This window comes from Carlito syrichta, unplaced genomic scaffold (genome assembly GCF_000164805.1).
Source record: "Carlito syrichta isolate Samal-C Ts95f unplaced genomic scaffold, Tarsius_syrichta-2.0.1 Scaffold309091, whole genome shotgun sequence".
NCBI classification, from domain to species: domain Eukaryota; kingdom Metazoa; phylum Chordata; class Mammalia; order Primates; family Tarsiidae; genus Carlito; species Carlito syrichta.
This window is the reverse complement of record NW_007253187.1, coordinates 576,294-585,881: the sequence shown is the minus strand read 5'-3', so window position 1 is coordinate 585,881 and position 9,588 is coordinate 576,294. Positions and strand designations below refer to the sequence as shown.

The window sequence follows — 9,588 nt, the reverse complement described above, 5'->3', positions numbered from 1 at the left end:
ATCTCCTTGGTCTTAAGGAAAACACTAAGATTGAACTTACTGAAGTGATCTTAGCTTCTTTAGTAAGACTTTAGTGGCTTAAAGGTTTGAGGGTTTTCTTTTAAAGTTTCCCAGCCCCATTCAGAAAGCAGCTCGTGAAGTTTTCAACTCCAAGCAGCCCAGGCAGTCAAACCTTCTTGTCAGTTTCTGAGAAAACGGTCAGCCTGCTGTTAACAACACAGACCGGTATTGGGTTTTACTGAATCTGGTATGTGACCCAAGGTCAGTCTGAAGGATGGCACAGGTCCTGCGCATGAGAGAATTTTTCCTTTATCACATGACTGCAATACTTTGCTGCTCAGCATACATGATGGAAGTAAACACTAATTTCTAATAAAACTGTTACACTGCAGTGGTACAGAGCCTTGTTTAATAGTGAGTAGGGCTTGGCCAGCTCGCTGCTGTGGGCTTAGTCCTTGTACTTGGTTCACCTGACCTTGTGTTCAAGCTAGGTCATAAGACCAGCTGTACTCGGTTGCCCTGCAATGCAGGCTCCCCCTAGTGGAGGATTAAGAACAACACTAACAAGGCTGGAGCTGAGATTTAATGTTAGTTCAAGAAGAAAATGACCTCTAACAATCACTGAAGTGGCGGGAGAGAAGAAATCCTAAGAACTGGGGCAAAACGCAGCACAATTCATCTCTGGCTCAGGAAGTGGCCTGGCTTAGTCATCGTCCATACCTAGAGCTGCTCTTCGGCTCAATTCCTCCTGCATCTGTGGTCTGGATGCTTGACAGACTCGCGCTCACGGCTGGCAAGCGCACTGCTCCAGGAAACCCAGCTGGCTTGCCTCACTCCTCTCTCAGGCCCAGCGAAGTCAGAGGTGACAATGGTTGGCCAGTGCTGAGAGCCAGGCCACTCCAACCCTGAAGCTGGCTGAGAGGCACAGTGACCCTGGGAGATCGTCCAGCCAGCCTTCAGGCTCAGAGGGAAACAGGCACATATCCTAATGGAAGACAGCTCCTTGGAAGGGTAGCTTGGGGAGCAATCAAGGGCCCCCACTGGGTCAGAAGGGGAACCTGAGACTCCAGGGGCAGAAATGGCAAGGGTGGCCAAGCGTGCACTGGTTTATTGGCCAAACCTCACATTCCAGACAACCTGTGTGACAGGCCAGGAAACTCAGGGCCTGTGACAGCTGAACACAGTTCCTTGGTGGGAAGGTTTACTGGAACATGGCAGGCAGGGCTTATGAGGAGGCCAGCCTTGGAGGCATCCTACACGGGTCCTCTAAAGAAAAGTTACACCACCCCTTCCCCAAAAGCCCCACAATCAAATTCAGAGACCCGCTGTGGCCCATGATGGTGAGTGAGAAGAGTTCTGCAGCAGTCGTGGGATGAGAGCTGTTCTTCCAGGGGCCAAGCCTGGGTACTTGGCCTCCGCTGGCCTACCAGTGAAGGCCTGAGGGTGGTGTCTTCTCATCTTTATTGCTTTCCAGGGAGAAGGGAGGGATTCGAACATCAAAGTGGGAGCCATCAGGTCTCTCGAAGCGGAACGTACCCCTGTGGGCCAGAGAAGAGCTGATGTAGAGGGAGTGAAGGCTGAGGCGCTCCCAAGGATCTGGATGGCCCGTTTCCTCAGTGCCACAGCTAGAGGACAAGGCAGACCTAGGCTCTTTGCTAACTCATGACAGGATGACTGGTCCAAAGACCCCAGACCCCCCCTTTCGGCCCTACATGAAAAGAAAACCATAGCTGTCCTGATTCTGGCCCTAATGTACACTGCATACCCAACTACCCAACTGCAATTTGAGGTTAAGGAGTGAAACAGGAGGAAAAAAAACCCCAACTACTTGAGCAACTCTGCAACACCAACCCACCAGACCTCTCTAGCCTAAGTCCTCAATCCACAAATCACAGGGAACTGGGAAGCCATCATTTAAAAAGTCAGACGAGTCCCACACAACAATAAACATCAGATAAGGCTTTATCTCAGGACTTGACTTGGCCCAGAACTAACACAAGCTATGAGCTTGCTCTGAGCTCCTTTTCCGACCTCCAGCTCCCTGGCTGGATGTGTGTGGTCCTTGCCATAGCACACCTTCACTTACCACATGTGCCCACTTGAAGCTTGCAGCGAGACATGACTGCTATACTGGAACGCAGGCTGCTCCTTGGATAACACTGGCTCCTGTGAGGATCCGGGCAAAATGGGTCAGGCCAATTCCCTAAGACATGTTGCCTGCGCCCCAGGGCCACATGCTGACTGCCAGTTCATCAGGACTGGACGCTCCCCACCCAGCCGCCACCACAGCAGGTACTCCCACAGCAGTCACTGGCCTGGGCCTTTTATTCTGACTCTAGGGAAAATCATCTCTGACTGACTGACCGAGGACACCAGGCAAAGGTGTCGGGCAAACATCCTTTCCAGCATCCGTTCACAAGGGCTAAGTGCCAGGTACCACGGCAGGTACTCTCCAAACCTCTGCTGATTTAATTCTAGCAATAAGGTAAGCGGTGTGATCTCCATTTTAGCAGTAAGAAGCTAAGATTTTGGTTAAACAGCTTACCCAAAGTTATGCAGTGAGTAAATAACACACCTGGAAGCTGAAGTCAGGCAAGCTAATTCCAAAGCCCTGTTCTTACTTTACCACTCTGCCTCCTTAATCCCTGCTGACTTGGATAAATGTTTGTTGAATGTGGCCCCCCTAGCAGCCGTCCTACTTTTGACTTTATTTCTCAGGAGACAGGGTGGAGTGGTCAGGGATTATAAAACCAAATTTCTTCAAGGACTAGCAGAAGATGCACACATGTAAAGAGGCAAAGGCAAGGTCATGGGGGTTTGAGGGGTATGTGCCCCACCAAAGGGCATTCAAACTCAGGCTTTAAAAGACATTATGTCAGTCAATCATAATTACGCAAGCTTTAGCTTCAACTCACTTGGACTTAAATCCAGACCCTACCACTACTAGCTCTGGGTCCGTGGGCTGGCTGGCTAGTTATTGAGTAGGAGTCTCCCTCTGTCAACCAGGTCACAGTGCAGTGGCACGCTCACAGCCAGAGCAGCCTCGACCTGCTGGGCTCAAGTGATCCTTTCGCCTTAGCCTTCCAAGTAGCTGGAACCACAGGCACACAACGCTATGCCCAGCCAATTTTTTTATTTACTGTAAAGACAAGGTCTCACCAAGTTGCCCAGGCTGGTCTCAAACCCTTGGACTCAGGCAATCCCCTTGCCTCCACCTCCCAAAGTGCTGGGATTACAGGCATAAGCCACCACACCCAGCTGGGCTAGTTATTTCTCAGTCTCACTCTCTTCATCTGTGAAATGTTCTCACAGGATTGTTCTAAGATTTCTAACCCCAAACCACCCAATATGTTGACACAGCGAGCTTCTGTCTGTAACCTTACATGCACTAAGCCCCCAGGCCTGCTGGGTTGGGCCAGAAACTGGCGCAGTGACGCTCACCCTGCCCACCACCCCTCGGCCTCGCACGGTCTCTAGGGTGCCAGAGAGACTGAATATCCTCCAGTGCCGCTCCCGGAGCTGTACCACGTCACTGTCAAGGTTCTCCAAGCGGATACAGTAGCGCCACTGTGGGTTGTTGAGGAGAGAGTTTGAGAAAATGTAGACCTTGGGCTACCCCACCCAGAATTCTGTGCAGAGCAAAAGGCAACAAAGGCTGACACCAAACTGCACAGGCTCCACCCCCACCTCCAATCTGGCCCCCAAGCACACCTCCTGAGCTCCCCTGCAGCCTGAGGGAGACACTCACCCAGTAGACATGGGAATTCTGGGCTTCCTGGGGGAAAAAACAAAGAATTTAAGTCCCAGAGGGCAAAACCAAGTCTGTTGGGATCAACATCTCTCCAATGCAATAGATGTATTCCAGGAAGTTGCAGACATACCAAGCTGTGAATATCTGTGGGATGAGGATGAAGACTGAACTATGGCCTACAATAGTTGAGTAGCCTGTTGGCAGCTTCCCCTGTGTCCATTCCTGGCCTCCCACCTCATCCTGCCAGATCACCAACAGAGCTGGCTGCCAATGGAAATCAGCTATAGAGTCCTTACCTTTCTCACCACCCTTCTTGCCAGCCCTGCCCCCAATCACGGCTGGCCTGGGCCCCTGTCCTCCTCCCTGTCCTCCCATTGCCCTCCCTTACTGCCTCACCCACTTCCATGAGCTCCAGGAAGGCAGGGACAGTATTTTATTTACGTTTGTATCCCCAGGGCCTAGCTTACAGCCAGGCAATGTGTAAACATGTGTAACATAAAAAGTGTAAAGCCTACACTGATTTAAACAAGTATGTGTATGCTTCATAAACATGGCTCCCTTTGAGCCAGAGGGAAGAAGGAAGAGTCAGCATAGAAAACTCCTTCCTGGGGCCTGTGGCTTTCCCTGCTCCAGGTCTTAAGATCAGCCATTGCCAATAGGCTACTCAACCCCACCCAACACATGCATGGCTTGGAAGCAGTACCACAGGGACATAGTTTAAATTTAGACTCCCCCCAAGAGTCACACAGGGGACACCACACAGAATCTGGGCCTACCCCTGTGGGAAGGAGCCCAGGCTGGCCACATACCCTCATGCCCATATAGAAGGGGATGACGGTCACACGGATATTCTCAGTTGTTTCCCGGTGCACATCAGAGAGCTCCAGCCAGGGGTGATTCTTCTCTTGCCAGGCCCGTAGCGTCTCTCGAGCCACAAAAGGGGGTACTGGAGCAAGAGACAATTTGTTAGTCCAGGCCAGAGTCTAGGGTATTGCACCCACATTCCAGGTGCCCCTCCTAGAAAACCCTTCCCAGTGGTGGCCCAGGCAAATAGAATACCCACATATGAAGCCAAAGTACAGGCTGGAAGAAGGCATGGGACTGCTCCCAAGAACACGCCCTGAGGAGGTATTATGATATCATGGGAAAAGAACTGGCCTGGGAGGGAAGAGTCCTGGTTTTCACCCCTTATTCTGCTACTAACAATCCTGAGTTACTTCTCATCACCCCTAAGCCTCAGTTTCCATATCTGTAAGGAAGTAACAAACATCTATCTGACAGGTCTAACGGGAGATTGAAGGGGGTTATGGAAATAGAACTTTGGAATTATTTCAAGGATATTTTATTTGAAGAAAGGGCCCTCCCATTCCAGTTCCTCTCCTTTAAAGAGATTACCTTTTGTCTGGTCATACAGAAGAAATCTTTCAAAGAGCTCATGTTGGATGGGAACCTGATCAGTAGAGGTATAGGGGAGGATGTCTTCATGGCTGACATAGTCCAGACCTGGCATAAAGAGGCAAAGAGACAGTAAAGCTCACACAGAAGAGGAGAAAGATGAGGCTGAGAAGAAACATTTTCTAGCCCTTGTCACATCCCTGGCACCACAATCATCAGCATCATAATCCCTCCCAGAAGATGACAGGACATCAGAATCTTCTCACTGAGACATACTAGACCCCTTTTGATAGGCACCATTCAGATGCTAACTACTCACCTGGGATCGCATAGAGGGCCCGGCTGTCATCATGGTTAGCCAAGAAAGTCACAGCTTCTGTCTGAGATCTCTGAGACTAAGGTAAGAGGTGAATCAGGGATTTCCCTGGCCACTGGGCAGTCCTGAAGTATTGGGACCCAGAGCTGAGCTGGGCTCTGTTTGATCCCTTTCCCTCCCTTCATCCCCATCAAGGTACAGGCCGTTTCCACGGGGAGGCCCGCAGGCCCAGCCATCTTGCTTACTTACTATATGTGGGCAGTCACGGGCATCAATCAGCACCTGGTAATAAGTGTGAGTTTTGCCTTTCACCTCCTTAGAGCCGTGGCCAGCAGGGTTCTCTGTTCTGTGGGGTGAAAGAAGCAGCCCAAGATCACCTCAAGAGAAATGGAAGCCTGATTCAGCTCCCTACCACTGCCTCACCTAAACCAACTGCTCCCTGATCCAAAGGGCTTTAGCACCAGCTAGACACCTGCTAAACAACACCCCCGCCTAGCTGCTCCCCAGTCAGGGACAAACAATGAACATGGAAGACCATGGTACAAAGTCATCAAGTGTCTTACTCTCTGGATACCTCTTGGAAGAAGGGGGCATGATGGGGAAAATCAAACTGCCACCTCAATCCCCAGGGCCCAGAATACCCTTCTCTTCTCACATCCCAGTGGCTACCTGTGATCATTTAATGGAGCTGGACCTTTTCTGTTTTGATGTACTTGAGTGATGATGTGAAATTAAAGGAAAGATTGCAGCTGAACATCAAGAAATCGAGACAAATGGTCCCCTAAATGCTCTCAGAAGTACTTATGATGAAAATTTGGAGTAGGCCAAGCTCGGTGGCTCAGCCTGTAATCCCAGCACTTTGGGAGGCCGAGGCGAGTGGATTGCCTGAGCCCACGGGTTCAAGACCAGCCCAGGAAACTGGCGAGACCTCAACTCTATAATAGCCGGCTGTTGTAGCGCACGCCTGTACTTGGAAGGCTGAGGCAGAAGGATTGCCAGCACCCAGCAGGTTGAGGCGGGGATGGCCGTGAGTGTGACACAGCGCTCTAGGCTGGGCATCAGTATGAGACTCTAACTCACAAAAAAAGAAAAGAAAATTCAGAGTAGCTTGGGAGAGCATTCTAGGGAGGCCTAAAGGGACCCTCTGGCTTAAAACTGTCCCTGGCACTCAGCACATCTGTCTCCATGGGTTTCAGTGCCAGAGAAGTACTCTGGGGCTGTTTCTAATGCCCAGAAAGAGGCTGTCTTCACCCCGGGGACCCCAATTATGTATACCTGCCATGAGTCAGGCCTCCTCCTGGGGACACTATGAGGCACAATGACAATGAGGGGAACTTACTTTTCTGGAGCTGCAGAAGCCACATCCCGGTCATATAGTCTGGCCTGCCAGGGAAACAGGACAACACCTCGGTAGCCAAAAACACTATGAAGGAAAAGCTGGGAGGAAAGAGAGGCCTCAGTGAGTCTTCAGTCCAGCAATCCATGCAGGTGGGACCTGGACTACAAAGCAGCACAGTTGGAGGCAACCCCATACAAAGTCTTGCTACCTTTCCCCTGAACTCTGTGATCAACTCAGACCAACTCTGGAACACTCTTATCCCTTCTTTAAATGGCTGACTCTACCTATCCTGCAGGTCAAAGTTTAGGCCTCCAGGAAGCCTTCTCTGACCTCCTCTCCACTTAGCACAGTGTATAGCCATTTACCATTTACATATCATTAATTCCTCTCTAGACTGTAAACACCATGAAGGCAGGAATCATGTCTACCTTGCTTTCTGGCTTAACCCTAGCACACAATACCTAGTCCATTGTAGGTATATTAAAAAACTGTTAGCCGGGCTCGGTGGCTCAGCCTGTAATCCCATGCTTTGGGAGGCTGAGGTGAGTGGATTGCCTGAGCTCGCGGGTTCGAGACCCGCCTGGGCAACTTGGCGAGACCTCATCTCTACAATAAATCAAAAAATCAGCCGGGTATGGTAGTGCATGCCTGTAATTCCGGCTACTCGGAAGGCTGAGGTGGAAGGATCACCGGAGCCCAGTGGGTCAAGGCTGTAGTGGCCAGGAGCAGCCACTGCACTCCAGTCTGGACGACAGAGTGAGACTCCAAAACACACAAAAAAAAACTGTTGAATAAAAAGTCTTCCTTACCCATAAGGGGCCTATATCTAGCCCAGTGGACCCAGAACAAAGCTGATATACAAAAAGATTCTCATGTCCAGAACTTACCTCACTGCAATTAGTTTTATGACAACACATCAATGTTTTACTTTTCTGAAAGCTCCCTCCACTGGCTTCCTGCTACCCACTATGTTAAAGGAATCTTCAGCAACTTGACTTTTCCTCACCATAGTCCAAACCATCCCTGTCCACACTAACTCGGAATGAGAACCCACTGGCACATTAAATGCTTTCAAATCTAGGAAACAGAAACCCCAACTTTAAAAATTGGTGATTCTGGTCTGGCACCAAACATCAAAGTCGCATTAATGAAAAATCATACCATACAGGCCGGTGACCAAAGCTGACTTCTTTGAGAAGTAGAGGACACCATGAAGATTAAAGATGACCCAGCCCAATACTCACCTGCCCAGTCTCATATTTTCCATTCTGTTTTGGCACCTCAAACACACCGACTGTCTCCAACACTTTGCCCTCTGGTCGGTTTCTGAGTAGGAAAGAAGAAAAAATAAGCAACTGAAAAGCTGAGAAGGTAATGGTACTTATCCACCAGAAAAATCTTCTGGGCTACTGAGGGGCCAGGGCAATGACAACAGAAAAGGGCTGGGATAGTGAGCTAGCTGGAACTGGAAAGGCTTTCCTTCCTCCTCAGTGAAAACCCGTCCAATCTCCTAGTGTCAGATGTTCCCACTCCCACACCACTTCCTCTTCTCTTCACACAGTATTCCTTGGATCTTGCCCTCACACCCTGCTCCCCCTGCCCCCATTTCTTCCCTAACCACCCTCCTGACCTCCTACAGCATTTTAATTATCCTGCCCACTTCGTGGGGGGGGGAGGGTCCTTTTTTTGAATATCTTTTTTTCTTCTTTACTTTTTTCTGTATCACAAGTCATCAAGCAATATCCTGCTCACTTTGCATTTGTTGTGTCCATATTTTATTTCTATTAGAGATTAAACTCCCTGGGAGCAATGCCTGAGTCTGATTAACCTGTACTGCCCTTCAGAGCCTAGTGCAAAGGGTGCTCAAAAAAAATCTTTTCTGTCTTATGGTTCCATGTCCATCTCCTCCTGTAAACTTTAGCTCTTATGCTGCCTTTAGAGAGCTTAATCATCTCTACATTTCCTGCTGCACCCCTACATTGCACCTAGTAGTCTCTCAATATTAGTTTTTGTTCATTTACATCAATTCTCACAGGGGTCTTGAGTTGCAAATAGTTATCATCTCTCCCCAGTATCAGTGTCTAATCTCAGCCACTATAAGGCTAGCTCTGTCAGTAACCTCTCTGAACAGGGGAGCCCTTTCTAGGGGCCCTTCAGAGAAAGGTTATTTTGAAGATATGAACTTCATGCTTCCACCCACGATCCACCGACTCCAACTTGGTCTGCCTGTCCCATCTGCAAAGACACTGTGCACACCATCACCATGGCCTCAAACCCCCTTGCCCAAGTCACATTGAGGAAACCTGGGACCTACGAGGGCCCACACCCAAGAGTGTTGTTGCCCACCTCTAGCATCCTGAGGGAGGCCCTGACCCAATCCATAGGCTGGAGGCTCAAGTCAAAAGCCCCAGGGCTGAATTAAAAGGCTGCCCACTGACAGCGGTGCTGGGGACCCCAGTCGGGGAGGTAGGACTCGCTCAGGGAGGGTACTAGCTCTTCCTCAGCGCCAGCCCTGCACAACCAGGGCTCTGGGCCGCGCTCCCTTGCCCTGCTCTTGGCACACGTCCCGGACGGGCAGCGCAGGTCGGCTCTCTGCCCGGACCCTCTCCCGGATCCAACTCCAGCCACCCTCAGCCGGCCCGGCCTCCTGGCCTCCTCACTGGCCAGGAATATCCTCCCTGGACTCGGGGCCCTGTCCTGCACCCCCTCGCTCCATCCCTCACCGGGACGAGAGGTGCCTCCGCGTCGTCGTGGTAGCCGCTGGCGGGAAGGCCCCAGTTCCACCCG

At 50.5% G+C, this 9,588-nt stretch overlaps 2 protein-coding genes across 3 annotated transcripts in view; one reads left to right on the top strand and one right to left on the bottom strand.

Annotated features, from left to right (window-relative positions):
* Positions 1 to 565: 565 nt before the first annotated feature.
* Positions 566 to 9,582, bottom strand: POLDIP2 (DNA polymerase delta interacting protein 2). 2 transcript variants are annotated; one of them, XM_021716906.1, is made up of 11 exons: positions 9,525 to 9,582; positions 8,046 to 8,127; positions 6,802 to 6,899; positions 5,745 to 5,808; positions 5,466 to 5,541; positions 5,147 to 5,254; positions 4,561 to 4,697; positions 3,749 to 3,775; positions 3,442 to 3,567; positions 2,087 to 2,166; positions 566 to 1,538 (listed from the first exon to the last, which is right to left on the bottom strand). In XM_021716906.1, exons 7-11 carry the CDS (start codon positions 4,570 to 4,572, stop codon positions 1,424 to 1,426), a joined length of 360 nt encoding a protein of 119 aa, XP_021572581.1. In that variant the 5' UTR covers positions 4,573 to 4,697; positions 5,147 to 5,254; positions 5,466 to 5,541; positions 5,745 to 5,808; positions 6,802 to 6,899; positions 8,046 to 8,127; positions 9,525 to 9,582; the 3' UTR covers positions 566 to 1,423. The 2 variants fall into 2 exon arrangements, with proteins under 2 accessions (XP_021572581.1, XP_021572582.1); XM_021716907.1 differs by lacking the exons at positions 6,802 to 6,899; positions 8,046 to 8,127; positions 9,525 to 9,582 and having other exon boundaries at positions 5,712 to 5,820.
* Positions 9,065 to 9,588, top strand: part of TMEM199 (transmembrane protein 199) — a 6,177-nt gene continuing 5,653 nt past the window's right edge. The window contains exon 1 of the mRNA XM_008066727.2: positions 9,065 to 9,133. Coding sequence (XP_008064918.2) covers positions 9,065 to 9,133 — 69 coding nt within the window. The remainder of the gene's footprint in view (positions 9,134 to 9,588) is intronic.